The 19,772-nt window shown below is 31.1% G+C and overlaps 1 protein-coding gene across 3 annotated transcripts in view; it reads left to right on the top strand.

The window, feature by feature from the left end:
- Positions 1–19,772, top strand: part of arid4b (AT-rich interaction domain 4B) — an 86,604-nt gene that overhangs the window by 32,741 nt on the left and 34,091 nt on the right. For all 3 annotated transcript variants that reach the window (XM_051125810.1, XM_051125808.1, XM_051125809.1), the window contains exons 4-8: positions 732–797; positions 6,135–6,225; positions 8,963–9,042; positions 12,143–12,237; positions 15,698–15,839. In XM_051125810.1, the coding sequence (XP_050981767.1) occupies positions 732–797; positions 6,135–6,225; positions 8,963–9,042; positions 12,143–12,237; positions 15,698–15,839 (474 nt within the window). The remainder of the gene's footprint in view (positions 1–731; positions 798–6,134; positions 6,226–8,962; positions 9,043–12,142; positions 12,238–15,697; positions 15,840–19,772) is intronic.

Raw genomic sequence — 19,772 nt, 5'->3', positions numbered from 1 at the left:
AAAATATCTAATAAATTCTAAAAAGAAAATCATAAAAACAATTTATTAGTGAATTTTAAAAAATGTATATTGTACTTAATGAATAAATTGGCATCATTTGATTATTAGATTAACATTTATACATTTTTAACACATGGATCTTTTAATCAAAGCCACTTACATTTGAGTTATGCGTTTTTCAGTTTATGCGTTCCCTGGGAATTGAACTTGTGACCTTGGTGTTGTAAGCGAATGCATTATTTATAGTCACAAAACCTGGACTGTGTTGCTGCTGTAATGCATTTCTTCAAGTTGCAATTCAGTAAATCATCTTCCTGTCATTCAATTTCAACATCCTGCATAATGGTTTCAATCGAATTTAAATTCCATTTCATGGACTGAAAAGATGTCGAGTCTTAATTCCGACTTTTGCGCAGTCCTGATGTGCAGCGTCTCAGTGTTGCGGGTATTTATGGAAATATGACATCTTGTTCCTCCATTTTTATCCGATCCACTTGCACAGCATGTTTTGTCCGCCCCACTTTCTGTGTAATTATCTTCTGTTCTGTGACACGCAGCGATTCGGTGACACAGTGTGTCTTCAGCGCGTTTGGTTTGATATCAACACGGGGACGTTGGGCTCTCTCTGATGGGGATCTGGCCGCCTGATATGAGCGATCGATGCATCTTGGCCTTTAGGGAAAGCCCTTCTGTGTTTACTATCCTCACTGACTGTGTGTGGCTCTTTCCAGGTCACCTTCAAATTCGACTCGTCCACTGCGGAGGTGCACGATGAACACATCAGAGGAGTGCTGAAGGTAAGAACGAATCTGCTTCCTTCAGCACAAATACAGACTCTGTTTGATCACATTATTTGGGTTTATAAACTGATACACCACGTCTTAAAGGAGCAGTTCACCAGAAATTTGAATTTGAAAATTTGGTTCATCCAAGATGTAGGTGAGTTTGTTTCTTCATCAGATTTGGAGAAATGTAGCATTGCATCACTTGCTCAACAGTGGATCCTCTGCAGTGAATGGGTGCCGTCAGAATGAGAGTCCAAACAGCTGATAAAAACATCACAATAATCCACAAGTAATCCAGACCACTCCAGTCCATCAGTTAACATCTTGAAAAGACAAAAGCTGTGTGTTTATAAGAAGCAAATCCATCATTTAGATGTTTTTACTTTAAACTATTGAGTCCATAATCCATAATAACACTTCCTCCAGTGAAAAAATTCATCTGGTGTCTCTCGCATCAAAATCCAACCACATATTTAGTTGTTTTGGGCTGTTTGCCTTGTAAACAATGGTTGATCTGTGCCGATTTCTCTCCTGATTCAGACCAGATGACTTTTTCACTGGAAGAAGCGTTGAATTATAGATGTATTTTAGTTAAAAATGTCTTAATGATTAATTTGTTTCTTACAAACACGCAGCATTTTTCTTCTCAAGATGTTAACTGATGGACTGGAGTGGTGTGGATTATTGTGATGTTTTTATCAGCTGTTTGGACTCTCATTCTGACGGCACCCATTCACTGCAGAGGATCCATCGGTGATGAGGTGATATATGTAGTGACATGAAGAGAATTTGTCCATGTTGAAAGCAAAAGTTCTGCTTTATGCAACAAAATCACTGTGTTTTATAACATATTTAAATTTGATCATAATTACTCACCCTCAGGTTGTTCAAAACTTTTTGACTTTCTTTCCTCTGTCGAATGTGGAATAAATTAAGTATTTTAACTCTCTTTAAAAGCTTAACGTATGAAATAATCTATAAGTTTGTTGACAGAATGTTTTTAAAAAAATCTCTAAATAAATAAATAGTTTGCATGTGTTTTTCAAATTTAAATGTTATAAAAGACACATTCTCATTATGTCACAACTAGTTAAAGAATAGTTCACCCAAAAATGAAAATTAGCTGAAAATGATCTACCTCAGGACATCCAAGATGTAGATTAGATTGTTTCTTCATCAGAAATGTAGCATTGCATCTCTTGCTCACCAGCGGATCCTCAGCAGTGGATGGGTGCCGTCAGAATGAGAGTCTAAACAGCTCATAAATCATCACAATAATCCACAAGTAATCCACACCACTTCGGTCTATCAGATAACATCTTAAGAAGACAAAAGCTATGTGTTTGTAAGAAACAAATCCGTCATTTTAACTTCAAACCATCATTTCTGACTAAAATATGAGTCCATAATAACGCTTCCTCCAGTGAAAAAGTCCATCTCCTGACATCTCTCGCATCAAAATCCATCCACATTTTTATTTACAGCTGTTTTGGCTTGCAAAAAGTGCTTGATTTGTGCAGATTTCTCTCCTGATTCAGACCAGACCACTTTTTCACTGGAGGAAGCGTCATTATGGATTATGGACTCGCAAACACGCAGCTTTTCACTTCCCAAGATGTTAACTGAGTGGTGTGGATTACTTGTGGATTATTGTGATGTTTTTTCAGCTGTTTTGACTCTTATTCTGACAGCACCCATTCACTGCAGAGGATCATTTGGTGAGCAAGTGATGCAGTGCTACAGTTCTACAAATCTGATGAAGAAACAAACTCATCTTGGATGTCCTGAGGGAGAGCACATTTTCAGCTAATTTTCATTTTTAGGTGAACTATTCCTTTTAACCAGTTGTGACATGAAGAGAATTTGTCCATGCAAAAGTACTGCTTTATGCAACAAAATCACTGTTTTATAGCATATTTAAATTTGATCATAATTACTCACCCTCAGGTTGTTCTAAACCTTTTTTTTTTTTTTTTTTTAAGAACTTTCTTTCCTTCATTCAATGTGGAATAAATTAAGTATTTTAACCCTGTTAAGTCTAACATACAGTTGAGGTAAAAGTTTAAATCCCCCTTTTAGAATCTGCAAATTGTTAATTATTTTACCAAAATAAGAGGGATCATACAAAATGCATGTTATTGTTTATTTAGTACTGACCTGAATAAGATATTTCACAGAAAAGATGTTTACATGTAGTCCACAAGAGAAAATAATAGTTGAATTTATAAAAATGACCCTGTTCAAAAGTTTTCATACGCTTGATTCTTAATACTGTGTTGTTACCTGAATGATCCACAGCTGTATTTTTGTGTTTAGTGATAGTTGTTTATGAGACCCTTGTTTGTCCTGAACAGTTTTTCTTCAGAAAAATCTTTCAGGTCCCACAAATTATTTGTTTTTTAGCATTTTTGTGTATTTGAACCCTTTCCAACAATGACTGTATAGTTTTGAGATCCATCTTTTCACACTGAGGACAACTGAGAGACTCGTATGCAACTATTACAGAAGGTTCAAACACTCACTGATGCTCCAGAATGAAACATGATGCATTAAGAGCCGGGGGGTGAAAACTTTTGGAATTTGAAGATCAGGATAAATTTAACTTATTTTGTCTTCTGGGAAACATGTAAGCATCTTCTGTATGAAAAAATATGATACTTAGGCAAGATAAGGAAAATGTACACATCTCCATTCTGTTCAAAAGTTTTCACCCCCCGGCTCTTAATGCATTGTGTTTCCTTCTGAAGTGTTTGAACTTTCTGTAATAGTTGCATATGAGTCCCTCATTTGTCTCAAAATCACACAGTCATTGATGGAAAGGGTTCAAATACACAAAAATGCTGGAAAACCAAAGAATTTGTGGGACCTGAAGGATTTTTCTGAAGAACAGCAGGCAGTTTAACTGTTCAGGACAAACAATTCGACACTCATTGATTTTTCTACAACATGATTCATGGAGAATAAAGTAAAGCCAAGGTGTTTCAATCCAGTAGGTGTTCATCTGGAAATATTACTATTAAGTTACTCTTATGTTTACTTGATTAAAAAGTAAAGATATGACAGCAAAAAGACACTGAAGCACCAGCTAAAGAGCTTTTACTGGATAAACAAGTCTATCAGTCAGACAACAGAAGGCATGTAGTGTGACAGGTTTAACAGCAAAGTTTTGTTTATGTTTATCATTTAGAGGCGTTGCATATCAAATATGGTTCAGTAGGTGTTATAGGGTTAAAGAATCTTCACTGCTTTTCACATACAATGAAAGCAGACAGTGATCACATCTTTCAAGCTCCAGAAACGCAGTATAATGACGTGCCGATTTCAAACTCTGGAGTTCATGTTTGATGGTGCCGGCGATGCCAGTCATCTGGATAATCCTCTGCTTCATATTGATGTTGTTTGTTTTTTATTTTCTATTTTTTAGCTCAGTCATTTGTTTGAACATCTCCTGGCGGAGCAGCCGTTGCATCTGTAGCTGTGATTATGAATATGACAGTAATTATTCTCCGCCGGCTGCCATCAGCTCATCAGAAAACATCTCGCTAATGTCTGGCAGAACGGGTTGCTTTGAGCACTTAGTAATTCGTTTTCAGAGAGAATAAATAACAAATACGCTCATGAGTGTCTTTACAAGCAGAAGTCTTAACAGCTCGAACGCGAACACCACGGGCTGGAAGAGGAGAAAACCGCTGAGGACGAAACTGATTTCATGCCCAGACTAGATTAATACACACAGCTAGTTATTTATTAGTTTGTTCGCAGGTCAAATCTGTTAGGCTTGGAGCACACACGCAATCAAATGCCAAAAATTGCAAATTATGGAAAGGCTATGCTGAAAAGTTTAAGCTGAATCTTAACAAAAAAAACAACAATCAAAAAACTAAAAAGGGAAGAAATCAAATTATATTTTGCATAAAGAAAAGATCAGGATAAGATAAAATTAGGATTGTTTTTTTTTTTTTTAATTAATTAACTTTATCTATTTAGTTGTTTGTTTATTTTAATGTATTTATTTATTGCATTGTAACTCGTATTTGATTTGTATTACTGTAATAGTGTTTTTAATTGTAAAAGACATTTTATAATACATTCGTATTTTTACAATTTTATTATTAAATATTTTTACAATAAATTTGTTTCTGTAAATAAGTGAAATTTATTTTTCATTTTATTTAAAGGCAGTTTAGCATACTACCATGATATGTAAATACACTAAAAATGAATGAATTTTTTTTTTTTTTTGCATGACAGTAATAAGAATATATTATAAAATATCACAAACATTTTAATGGTGCTAAAAAATTGGCAAACTATGGTAAGAATATGCTAGTATGTTAATAAATGTCAAGGCTGAACCTTAACATAACATTTCTTCCAGAATTAAAAGGCTGAAAAAGGAAGAAATTAAATTATATTTTGCATAATCAGGATAAAATATTAGGATTATTATTTTTATTATTAATTACCTTAGTTATCTGTTTGCTTGTTTTTTATTTATTTTAATGAATTTATTTATTGCACTGTAAATGTATTTGATTTGTATTACTGTAATAGTGTTTTTAATTCTAAAATACATTTTATAATAAATTAATACTTTTTTATTTTATTATTAAATATTTTGACAATAAAATTTGATCTAAATAATTGAAATTTATGTACATTTTGTTTAAAGACAGTTTGTAAATGTATTTATATATTTTTTTATTTTTGCATGACAGTAATAATAATATATTGTAATGAAAATATCACAAACATTGTAATGGTGCTAAAATAAGATTTCTTTCTTTCTTTTTTTTTGCATTAGTCATCTTAATCAGATTAATTGGCATGTCAAATATAATATAAATAAGATTACTTTATACATGCAATAAAATGTTTCTTTTTTTGCGTTGCGGCAATAATAATCAGATTAATTGTTTAAAAATGTCACAAAAAACATGAATGGTGCAAAAATAAGATTACTTTCTTCATGCACTTTATTTCTTTAGATTTTTGATGGCATGTTGGACATGTTCTTGAGATTATTTATTTATTTATTTATTTTGTTAAATTTGCACTTATATTATTGTTAATCCTTTAGAATTATCTGATTGGTACATCATGGTACATCAACTGTAATTTCTTGCAAAGCTATCATGCCCACCTCGCAGCTCATGAGAATCCTTCTCAGGCGTTTCTCCATGAGTAATGTCAGTGATTATGTGAAAAAGAAATAAATCCAGTCTGCTTATCTCCGGCTTTACTGTTTTAACACCCGGTGGAGTGTGAATCTAATTCCGGTCGGTCAGAAGTGCTGTGGTGCAACACACTGAGACCCTGTAAATATGAGTGTTTGTGTTTATGTTTCAGGTGGGCGCTGTGGTCGAAGCCAGGAACCAAGATGGGATCTATCAGGAGGCCACCATCAACAAACTCACTGACGCTAGTTTGTACACCGTCGGTGAGTCCATTACATCTCATCTCATCTCATCCTAGACCGCAATTCACCGCTGCACATCTCCTTAGATCGTATTGCTGTTCATGTACCTGAGACAGATAAAAACACCACTTCCATCCTTGGTTTATGGTTTGCTTTAGTTTATAGCATCATATGTGAGAGCAACACAGTCAATCTGAGATGCTGGGTAATTTTCATCTCACGGCTTAGTAATAGTGTGGGCATATATATATATATATATTCACTTTATACATTTGTATATCCTTATATATATCCTGTATATTTAATCGTAATTTAAAAAAAATGTATCTGACACTTATTTAAAATAAAAAATAATAAATAGAAAATAAATTGTAAATAGATATATAGGATTTATTACTAGTCAAAAGTTTTTGAACAGTAAGATTTTTTTAATGTTTTTTTTTTTTAAAGAAGTCACTTTTGCCCACCAAGCCTGCATTTATATGATCCAAAATACAACAAAAGCAGTAATACTGTGACATATTTTTACTATTTAAAATAACTGCTTTCTATTTGAATGTATTTTAAAGTGTAATTTATTTATCACTATTTTTTTTTTCTTTTGTAACATTATACACTATACCGTTCAAAAGCATGGCGTTTTTTTTTTTTTGTTTTTTTTTGGGAAAGAAATGAAATTATGATTTGAATTGATCAAAAGTCATGATAAAGTTACAAAAGATTTCAGTTTCAGATAAACGCTGTTTTTCTGAACTTTCTATTCATCAAAGAAACTTGAAAAAATCTACTCTGCTGTTTTCAACAAAAATAATATAAAATAAAATAATAATGCATGTTTTTTGAGTAGCAAATGAGAATATTAGAATGATTTCTGAAGGATCATGTGACTGGAGTAATGATGCTAAAAATTCAGCTTTGAAATCAGGAATAAATTAGATTTTAAAATATATTAAATAGATATGGAGTTATTTTAAATAGTAAAAATATTTCAAAATTTTGGATTATAATGTATATTTATATAATATATACATTTAGTATAATATAAGTAGGGTTGTCAAAAGGTACCGAGTTCGGTACTTTCGGTACTGAAATTTTAAAAACGTCCATTTCCCGCTCACATTTGAGCGCTGTTGAGCCGATTTTTAAACATCGCTGATTGGCCATAGTGTTCACGCGCTCAACAGACATGACTGTGATTGGCTACAATGATAAGCGATTCACGCTCCTCACCGAGCGCTCACATATAAGCACAACCAGAGCGTTTTAAAGCCGCGTCTGTCAGCGGATCAGTCTATATGCAGATGTATTAGGGATCCGCTGACACACATGGCTTTAAAACGCTCTGGTTGTGCTTATATGTGAGCGCTCGGTGAGGAGCGTGAATCGCTTATCATTGTAGCCAATCACAGTCATGTCTGTTGAGCGCGTGAACACTATGGCCAATCAGCGATGTTTAAAAATCGGCTCAACAGCGCTCAAATGTGAGCGGGAAATGGACGTTTTTAAAATTTCAGTACCGAAAGTACCGAACTCGGTACCTTTTGACAACCCTAAATATAAGTTAATATAATATAAGTTAAGTGTCAGATGAAAACCGTTTTTAAATTAGGATTTAATATAAAAATAAAAGTGATTTCTCAAGATGAATTTACAACAAATAATTTAATTGTAAATAAATTTTATTGTTTTTATAATTTCCTGTAATGTTCAACTATAATGTAAAATACAGATTTTTTTTTTTTTTTTTTTGCCACACTGACCAATAGTGGTAAAAAAAAATGAAATATTAGTAAATGTTCATAAATATGTGTCACTACTCATGATCATATGTTTTGTATTTGTGTTAAATAGTAATACACTGCAAAAAGTGCTTTTCTTACTTTTTTGTCCAGTCAAAATATCTAAAAATTCTAAAATCAAGAAGAATTTTCTAGACAAGCAAAAATTATTGTCTTGTTTTCAGAAAAAACAAGTCAAAATAAAGTGAGTTTTTGCTTGAAACAAGCAAAAAAAAATCTGCCAATGGGGTAAGCAAATCTTGGTTTCTGCTTGAAATAATAAAAATAATTATTTTGCACCTATGAACAATTGAATTTGCATATTAACGAGAAGCATCGCCCATTGTTTGTCACTCACAGCATCATAAATGAGATGAATCACTCTCCATCTCTCACAACATAAAACACTGATTTCATTCCTCATATTTTTCATTTTTGATGTCTTAATGTGAATTATAGTCCACATATGTGTTGCCACACGGACGGAAAATGAACTTGATGCATCCTAGACAAAGTTCCGACAGAAGACCTGTGAGTCACAGCAGATGTTTTCTCTAGCAGATGGTTGGCGTGTCTTTAATTTGACGCTGACGTTCGTTCGGTTCGGTTTAAACCATATCGTACGTCGCAGCTCCTAATGAAGCTACGAGCCGAACTGCTGATTTACTGAGATTTTTATCATTCATAAATGCATCATATGGACTGTCTTCAGCCGTTTATACACTAAGAAACTGCACCGGAAGTGGATAAAAGACCAGAGTACTGATTAAATCAATAAATTATTTAATTGAGAAGGTGGCCAACGTGGGTCGTCCGCCGTCATCGTTTCCCACGTTCGCTGTGAGTTTGTTATCATTAAAGCTGAATAGCAGTGGGCGGCCGGAGCGAGAGCTGCTCTTTTAAAGGACTGATCTTACGTAACTGTCCTGGAGCGTTTGTGCGTCTGATAACTCCTCTCTTTCTCTCTCTCCTCGGCTCAGTGTTTGATGACGGCGATGAGAAGACCCTGAGGCGCTCGTCTCTCTGCCTGAAAGGAGCGCGACACTTCGCAGAGAGTGAGGTAAGTCCGCTTTCTGCTTTCAGATTGGTTTTAGATCACTAGCGGACTCCTGTACGTCATGACATTGTCACATCACATCCTGATTTTACAAACGAGTTTGCTTGTGTTAGAATTTCAGAGGTGTTTCTATTTCAGACATATGCTCAGGTGATATTGAGAACATAAGGATAAACTTATCAATTTACTTTTAATTAAAACGATATTCCACAAAAAACATGTTTTGTTTGAAACATTCTAATTGAACTCTTTTTCTAACTGAAAAATTAATAAACATCTGGAATGTTTTTTCTTAAAGTGGCAAGCATCTGCTCAAACTGAAGTAGTAATAGTTTATTAACCGTTGTGTTCGCTTATATGATTTTCTTACACAAAATAGTGAGTTTATCATTTGATCCAGTGTATTAGGACATATATATAATGTGTTCATGAAAACTTACAGTGGGAATGACCTACAGTTTAGAGGTGTTTCATTCCCAGATCATTGTTAGAAACTGTCACATCCTTGTGTTTGCTAAATAGTATGCTGGTAAATTATTTCACACTGACTGTAAGTCGTTTAATGCCTGAAACGTACTCTATGCAAGAATATGAACGCCAGTGTTATTGAGTATCATTTATATATGTATAGTTTTTGTTAATTTTGGTTATTTTTATATTTAGTTTTCACTTTAATTTTAGTTCAAGTTTTGCCAATTTTGTGTATTTGTGCAATTTTTATTAGTTTTTTTTTTTTGTTCATTTAAAATTATTTTCATACTCAAGGTTAAACTAAACTAAATAAGAAATGTCACCCTGCCAACTATCTGAAATAAATATTAAAAATAAAAAGTAATTTTTTCTTTTTATTTTAACTAATGGTTTTAGTTCAAGTTTTAGTTAACCTATAAACATTTCTTAGTGCGATTTTATGTCTCATACAAACATTTAGACAAAATAAGAATTATAAGTATTTTAATTTTATTGTAATTAGGTTGGCTTGTTAATCATGCAAACAACGTGCTAATCATGCTAGGATCATGCTAGTAACTTGTTACTCATTTTAGAAACTTGCTAGTAAAATGCTAATCATGCTGGTAACCTAATCATGCTAACAGCATGTTAGTAATTTAGCAACCATGTTAACAACATGCTAGTAACTTGTTAATCATGCTAACAAGAGGTTAGCAAAATGCTAGTAACCTGTTAATCATGCTAGTAACATGTTAATGGTAGGATCATGCTAGAAACATGCTAGTAACTTCTTAATCATGGTAACAACATCCTAGTAACGTGTTAATCATGTTAGCAAAATGCTAATAACTTGTTAATCATGTTAAACATGTTAGCAATATGTTAATCATGTTAAACATGCTAATAACTCGGTAGTCATGTTAGCAACATGCTGTTAACATGCTACTTGTGTTAGAATCATGTTGGTAACTTGTTAATAATGTTAACAACACACTAGTGACTTGTTAATCATGTTAGCAACACATGCTAGTAATTTGCTAAGCATGCTAGAGACGTTAGCAACATGTTAGTAACATGCTAATCATGTTAGCAACATGCTAATCATTTGTTAATCGTGTTTAACATGTTAGTAACATGTTAGTAAATTGGTAGTCATGCTAGCAACAAGCTATTAACATGCTACTTATGTTAGAATCCTATTGGTAACTTGCTAATCATGGTAACAACACACTAGTAACTTGCTAATCATGTTAGTAATTGCTAATCATGCTAGAAACATGTTAGCAACATGCTAGTAATTGCTAATCATGTTAGCAACATGCTAGTCATTGCTAGTCATGTTAGCAACATGCTAGTCATTGCTAGTCATGCTAGAAACATGTTAGCAACATGCTAGTAACTTGCTAATCATGTTAACAACATGTTAATAATTGTTAATCATGCTAGAAACATGTTAGCAAAATGCTAGTAACTTGCTAATCATGTTAGCAACATGCTAGTAATTGCTAATCATGCTAGAAACATGTCAGCAACATGCTAGTAATTGTTAATCATCCTGGAAACATGTTAGCAACATGATAGTAATTTGTTAATCATGCTAGAAACATGTTAGCAAAAACATGCTAATAATTGCTAATCATCCTGGAAACATGTTAGCAACATGCTAGTAATTGCTAATCATGCTAGAAACATGTTAGCAACATGTTAGTAATTTGTTAATCATGCTAGAAACATGTTAGCAACATGCTAATAATTGCTAATCATCCTGGAAACATGTTAGCAACATGCTAGTAATTGCTAATCATGCTAGAAACATGTCAGCAACATGCTAGTAATTTGCTAATCATGTTGGCAACATGATAGTAATTTGTTATTCATGCTAGAAACATGTTAGCAACATGCTAATAATTGTTAATCATCCTGGAAACATGTTAGCAACATGATAGTAATTTGTTAATCATGCTAGAAACATGTTAGCAAAAACATGCTAATAATTGCTAATCATCCTGGAAACATGTTAGCAACATGCTAGTAATTGCTAATCATGCTAGAAACATGTTAGCAACATGCTAGTAATTTGTTAATCATGCTAGAAACATGTTAGCAACATGCTAATAATTGCTAATCATCCTGGAAACATGTTAGCAACATGCTAGTAATTGCTAATCATGCTAGAAACATGTTAGCAACATGCTAGTAACATGCTAGTAACTTGTTAGTCATGTTAGCAACATGCTAGTAACATGCTAATCATGTTAGAAACATTCTCAGAACAATATCAACGTAATCTAACTAAATTTTCAAACTTCAAGCTTTTACAGCTGCTTTAAGTGTTCAGGCTAGGCTTTCTTAAGCAAACCTAAAGTTTGTCTTGACACTTTTTTTTTTTTTTTATCTAGTTGTTGGAACATTACTGTAATATTGTAATATACTCAGTATCTCAATAATACTAAAATACTGATAAGAATGTGCACTGTTTCAATTTTATTAATATTTGAATTCATTTTTTGTTTTGTTTTTGTTTGTTATTGTTTTTGTCAATTTTATACAGTTAATTTTATATAACTAAGTTTGTCTTTTGGTTCAATTGATGTTTATTTATTTTTTTTATGGTTTATTATGGTGAATCTCATGTCTGTTTGTCTTTCAGACACTGGACAGGCTTCCTCTGACAAACCCCGAACACTTTGGCACTCCTGTCATCGGCAAAAAAGGAAACCGCGGAGGCCGACGCTCCAATCCCATGTGAGTGTCTTTACTTAGTTACATGGAAAAATAAAGAGGCATTTACCAGTCCTTCCAGATTTTTTGCCGAACCCAAAGCAAAACATTACAATTCTACATATTTCACCATTTATTCACAAAAAGCACACTACTGCTTAAAGTTGTCAACATGTTACAGAAGAGTAAGACTAGTATACATAGCGTCATACCTGATATGGTAAATGTGGCACCTTAATTATGAACATTACAGCTAATTTTCTATAAGCACAGGAAGTTACAGCTACAACAAAATAAATAAATCCTGGTGAGACTGATTTACATTGTGTGCTAAATTGTGTAGGATTTACTTTGAAACTATTTTCACGCAAATGTCACTTAAAGGGCTTTTTTGAATGGTCATTTGCGTATATTTTTAGCTTCAGCCCAGTCTCTTGTTACTGGATGTCCCATAATTCAGTGTTTTGGAGTTCCTGCCCTATTTCACTTCAATAAGGGCATTCAGGACACATTTGACACATTGTGAGTTTCACCGATTTCGTTCCGCTGATAAAAACGCTCCTCACCTGAAGGCTGAAGCGTTTGTGTGTCTCCGTCGCGATGCTCCAGGGATGCGGCGGGTTCGTTTGGGAATACCGATTACACAGTGTTTGCTGTAGTAAATTACACCTCTTTTCTTAGCAGTCACACAAATAGGACAAACGCTGGCCTGGAATTCTCAGTCCCTCCAGACACAAATCAGAGAAAAGCCAGTGTTTTTCCTCCGGTGCTTCGACTTGAGCGGGACACGTCCCACCGGCGCAATGACAGATACGACTCTCGTGTGTCACGGCGAGAGGCGTGAGCTCATCATTAACTCCGTCAGTCATGCGTGAACTCTGACAAGCCTCAACCGTTTTGAGGGATCAGAATTGATCGTAATGTTTGTGTCACCGACTAGTCAGCTTGTGGATTAGTTCCGCACATCAAATAGATTTTGGCTATTTTTCATTAAAAAGATAAATAGACTTAAAGCCAGTGTTATTTTAGCATTTAGCATACACTATTATAGTATTAATAATGTTTTTGAATTAGCTTTTATTTTTATTTCAGTTTAAGTTTCAGTAATTTTATGTGCTTTTGTCATTATTTTATTAATATTTCCGTATAGCTTTCTTTTTTCAGGTTAAGCATTTTTGTATTTATATACTATTATAGTATTTATTGATATTAAAAATGCACATTTATTTGTGTATTTTAATTTTAGTTAACTTTAGTTTGTTGCTTTTGTCATTTTTATAAAATGTTCACATAGCCTTTATTGATTTTAGATTTTTTTTAATTGTAGAAATTTTGGTAGTACTTAAACTTATTTTAAATGTTTAATCTTTTCGTGTAGTATTTATATTTTACTTCATTTCAATGAATGTACTTTATTTTTATTTGTTTTCATTTTAATATTATTTTTTTTAGTATTTATATACAGTATTTATTAATATTTTAAATGAGCATATATTTGTATATTTTCGTTTTAGTTAAATGTTAATTTTAGTAATTTTATGTGCTTTTTGTCATTTTTATAAAATGTACATTATTTCATTTTTTACTTATTTTAGTAGTACTTTATCTTATTTCAAATGTTTAAGCTTTTCATGCAGTATTTATATTTTATTAAAAAAAATTCAGTTACTGTAAATTATTTTTAATAGTTTAAATTTGAATAATAGTTGTAATATTTTTGTTAAATTTAATGACATTGCTTGACGCAAAATTGCAAAATAATAAAGTAAATTAAATTAAATTGAAATAAAATAAATTTTATGTACTTTTTTGTCATTTTTATAAAATTTACATTTTCTTTTTTTTTTTACTTTTAGCAATTTTAGTAGTACTAAAAAGTAAGCAATTTTAGTAGTAGTTAAGTTTAGTTTAAATTTTGTTGTTTAATTAATTTTGTTGTTTGTTTTTGCCATTTTTAGAAATTTGTCATATCATTTTTTTGTAATTTCTTGATCTTTTTTTTTACTTTTATCAATTTTAATAGTACTTCAGCTTAAACTTATTTCAAAGGTTTAAGCTTTTCATGCATTATTTATTTTATTTCAATTTTTTCAATTACTGTAAATTATTTTTAATAGTTTTAATTGTAAAAATAGTTTTAATATTTTTGTTGAATTTAATGACACAGCTTGAAGCAAAATTGCGAAATATACAATAGCTATTTTTTATCTGTTTTTTTAAATATTTATTTTTTCAGTTTTAGTAATTGTAGTATTTATATACTATTTTAGTATGTATACTTTTTTTTTTTTTTTTTTTTTTTTGAATAAGCTTTTAAGTTCTAGTAATTTTGTATTTTTGTCAATTTTGTTTTTGTATTTCAATATAGCTTTATTAATATTTTATTATATTTGATGTATTTAAATATATTTTTAAAGAAATGTAAAACTAATTTAGTAGGTTTAATGTGAATTTTTTCAAGTTTTTTTTTTTTTTACAACATTGAAGCAAAATTGCAAAATGTATTAATTGCGTAAAGCTTATACTTCAAACATAATTGGCAATTTTTTGAGGTTAAAGTATTTCCCAATGGTGCAAGAAAAACCACTACAAATAGTGAACTTTGGTCAGAAACTGTACAGTAGCGGGTTTTGTTGGTTCCGGCTGCGCGGCTTGTGTTGTGGCTGTTTGAGTGAACACGTCCCTGTGGTTTATCAGGTCATGTTTATTCGTGATGCAGGCTGTTGATTGGTTCATTTAACGCTAACAAGATTGGCTCTCCTTGGCGGTGAGCTGGAGTGTCGCTTCTTAATTGAGAGCGGCCGTCGAGTCACGCTCCATATCCAGTATTGGCAAGTGAGAAGCTCGTCAGCTCACAGAGCCTAATTACTTATTATCTTCATCAGAACACGCGAGAAAAAGAAAAGCAGCATCTTCTATTGTGCCGCTGGGACGCAGGTGATGCTTATCTTTTTACAAAAGTGGATCGGTTGAATCATGTTTAGCTTTATCTGACTCTTCGTTAGAGTCTATAACTAAACGATTAGCATGTTCTGTTCTGTTAGCAGTTCTTTACTCGCTGTCTAAACGCCCCATTAATATGCAGTTGTGTGTTTGCAGTCTGAATTGAATTTGATGGAGGGAAACTCTTGACATTTGCAGTTGAATATTTCCATTGTATGTTTTTATTGTTTGTTTGTTTTTGTTTTTAAAATTAGAATCTGGACCAGAATTGTTGAATAATTTAGAATGCTTAGAGCTTTTAATTACAGTTGGTATTTTTAAATTTGAAAAAATCATTTTAAATGACCTTAAAAGTAATAAACATTTTAAAATGAGCCTCATTTTTATTGGTGTTGCTTTTTAAAGAACAGATTCTGCTTTGTTGATCAGCTGTGATATTTCACTCTGAATTTTAAATAATGTTCTTGTGTTATCTAGGATATAACTCAAACACCTTTCAGTCTGTTTTTATTTCACATTAACACATAATCTCATTCCACAGTCAAGAAGAGGAGTCATCTTCATCGTCTAGTGAGGAAGAGGAGGGAGATCAGCAGCAAAACGAAGAGCTTTACGGCAAAGTGGTGTGTGTGGATGGAGTCGTCGCTAGTGACAAGAAGAAAACCACATGGTATCCTGCACTGGTGAGTCACGACTGCTGAACGATGCACAAAAACAAGCCTTTATGTGATGTAAATCTCTATATTATGTATAATAAAAACTATAACATGTATATAAAAAAAACTAAACAAACAAGAATATTTACAGAAATTTGAATTATAAAAATTACTACAAAAAACTGAATTAAAATTAAAAAGCTTTTTTACATTATAAACAGCATAAAGTAAAATGTAATATTATATGCAAGTTAAAATGTATTTAATAGTGCTCTTTTTAAACTTTTTACGAAGCCTTATTTTGTGCATAAATATATAATTAATTGAAATTTATTTTAATATACACTCACATATAATTAAAAATTACCTGAAATTATAAAATTATAATATTTATATAAAAAATTTGAATTATAAAAATGACTAGAAAAAACTGAAATAAAATTAAAAAGCTAATGTTATTTGGGAATATTAAAAAATATATAATTGCTCAAATTATTCAAATTAAAATAAAAACTGAAAACTAAACCTGTTTATGTAGTATAAATGTATACATGGTAATTAACCTCTTCAAGCTTATTTGTGTGCATAAATATAATTAATTTAAATCAATTTTAATATTTTATATATAATATTTATAACTTGTAATAATTATGTACAATTTTATTAAAATAATTTATATTTATATATAATATAATTTATATTATTTTTTACATTATATAAAGTAACATGATTATGTGCAAGTTAAATTATGTTTATGCACAAAATAAGATTTTGAAATCAAATGGTGCACTATTTAAACTCTTAATTTTTAAAAGGCTTATTTTGTGCATAAATATGTAATTAATAGAAATTTATTTTCCTACATATAATTAAAAATAACCTGAAATTATATAATTATAATATTTATAAGTTGTAATACTTATGTAAAATTCTGTGTGGGTGGGTGGGTGTGTGTGGGGTTGGGTGGGTGTGTGTGTGTGGGGGGGGTGTATGTGTGTATATATATATATATGTGTGTGTGTGTGTGTATGTATATATGTATATGTATATGTATATGTGTATATATATGTATATATGTATGTATGTATGTATATATATATGTATGTATGTATGTATGTATGTATGTGTGTGTATATGTATATGTATATATATGTTTATATATGTATATGTATGTATATATATATGTATGTGTGTGTGTGTGTGAAAATATATATAAAAAATATATATACACATTTAAATTAATTATGTTTATGCACAAAATAAGGCTTTGAAATCAAATGGTGCTCTATTTTAGCTCTTTTTTTGTATATTTTATATTAATTTTTATAAAAAAAAATTATATTAAAATTTATAATTTTTATAATTTTTTTTTAATAAAAATTTTTAAATTTATAATTTTTTATAATATATATATATATATATTAGTAGTAGTACTATTTTTTTCATTGTCCGTTTATACTGAATTATATTTTAACTAGGCCATCCATATAGTCCCATTCAAAACTTATTAATTGAGGAAGAAGTTGACACGTCGGGCCGTTCAAACAAACACATCAGTGTTTTAAAAGCGTCATGGTATTTCCCTTGTTCTAAAGTCGAACTACGGACGACTGACTTATTAACCCAACACACCAATAACTTTTATAGCATCCAGAAAATGGCATACTTCACCTTTAAACTTCACGGTCAGGAGTGTTCCTGCAGGAATAAATGACTTGTTCCTTCCTGAAGTTGCATGCATTTGCAGCATCTGTCCTCAGTGATTCAGGCAGTGGTTCTCTCACAGCAGATGCTCCCTCTGTCCCTCGTTTACATGCGGTAGTTGATGATTCACAGTGTCACGGCATACCAGACGCTGCCCCTTTAAATTTTCCTGCTAGCTCAGTGTGAGTTGTTGTTGTTGGCGATTGTTTAGTGTCGCTCTCTGGCCCCTCCTCACGGCTCTCGGCAGAATCACAGCATTCAGAAAGAAAACAAAGCAAGTGAACGGCCGTGACATGTGCTCCAGGGGTTTGGTGACGCCCATCCTGCTGCTCATCTGAAGTCAAAGGTCACTTCTGATTAAATAAAATGAGAAGATGTGGGTGTAGCAGTCATTTCAGAATGCTAATGTCATTTAGGGTTTGTTAGAATGTGTGTCTTGTCTTTATTAATGGATGTTCAAGATGCAAGTTATTTCATTTTATTTATTTGATTGATTTGTTTATTATTTTTTTATTTGTTTGTTTGTTGTCATGGGTTCCTGTAGTCAGTAAAGACCTGGAAACATCAGGGCCTGAAAAAGTCATTAAAATCTTTACAAATTATTGAAATTGAATATATTTATAAAATAAATTAATATAATTTTTTTTTTTTTTTTTTTTTTTTTTTTTAATTCACAGCTCTGAAGTTTTCATATTAAGCTTCCATCAATCCCAATTTAAATATTTATGAAGTTATACTACTGTTTAGAATATTGGAAAAATTTAGATTTTTTGTTTTGTTTTTGAAAGAAGACACATCTGCTCACCAAGGCTGCATTTATTTGACTAAAAATATAGTAATAACGGTACAATTGTAAAAATAATATACTACAATTCAAAATAACCTTTTTCTATTTGAATAGATTTTAAAATGTAATTTATTCCTGTGATGCCACACTGAATTTTCAGCATCATTACTTTAGTCTTCAGTGTCACATGATCATTTAGAAGCAAGTAATGACTGCTGAAAATTTAGCTTTGATCACAGGAATAAATTACATTTTAAAATATATGCAAATAGAAAACAGTTATTTTAAATTGTGATAATATTTTACTTTAAAAATTTTTTTTTTTTTACTGTATTTTGAAATAAAATAATAAATAGCCTTGGTGAGCAGAAGTGTCTTCTTCCAAAAAAAAAAAGAAAAAAAAGAAAAAAACAATCAAAAATATTCTTAATTTTTCCAATATTTTAATCAGTAGTATAACTTCATAAATATTGAATTTGAGATGGATGGAAGCTTAATATGACAACTTTAGAGTTGTGCTTTATTAAGAAAAAAAAATTATATTCTTTATTTTATACATTTGTTATATAAATTTCAAGAATTTTTAAAGATTTTAATGGCCATGATGTTTTCAGGTCTTTATTGACTGCAGGAACCCATGACAACAAACAAACAAATAAACAAACAATTAAACAAATAAATAAAATAAAATAACATGGTGCACTTTGAGCATCTAATAATAAAGAATTAATACACATTCTTGAAACAACAAAATTCTTGAAATTTACAAAATAAATGTATAAAATAAATAAATATAATAAATGTTTTTTTTTATTTATAATGCACAGCTCTACAGTTTTCATATTAAGCTTCCATCAATGTTAATTCAGTATTTATGAAGTTATACTACTGTTTAAAATATTTGAAAAAATATGTTTTTTTTTATTTATTTATTTATTTTTTTAATAGTTTTGTTTTTTGAAAGAAGACACTTCTGCTGCATTTATTAGATCAAAAATACAGTAAAAACAGTACAAAATTGTAAAATATTATTACAATTTAAAATACCTGTTTTCTATTTGCATGTATTTTAAAATGTAATTTATTCCTGTGATCAAAGCTACATTTCAGGATCATGTGACACTGAAGCCTGAAGTAACGATGCTGAAAATTCAGTGTGGCATCACAGGAATAAATTACATTTTAAAACATTTTCAAATAGAAAATGGTTATTTTGAATTGTAGTAATATTTTACGATTTTACAGTTTTTACTATTTTATTAATCAAATAAATGCAGCCTTGGTGAACAGAAGAGACGTCTTAATGAAATATTAAAATAATTTCAAAATAAACCTGTTTGTCTAGCATTCATTTCTTCAAGCGTAAAACGTTTTTTTGCGACAAACGACGTTTGGAGACAAACGACTTGGTGACAAAAACTACATCAAATGATGCTTTCTGAGGCAAACTCTCATTGACGTGATCATCC

The sequence above is a fragment of the Labeo rohita genome, chromosome 13 (genome assembly GCF_022985175.1).
Source record: "Labeo rohita strain BAU-BD-2019 chromosome 13, IGBB_LRoh.1.0, whole genome shotgun sequence".
NCBI lineage: Eukaryota > Metazoa > Chordata > Actinopteri > Cypriniformes > Cyprinidae > Labeo > Labeo rohita.
Note: the sequence above shows the minus strand (reverse complement) of the source record. Positions and strands in the feature narration are given on the sequence as shown.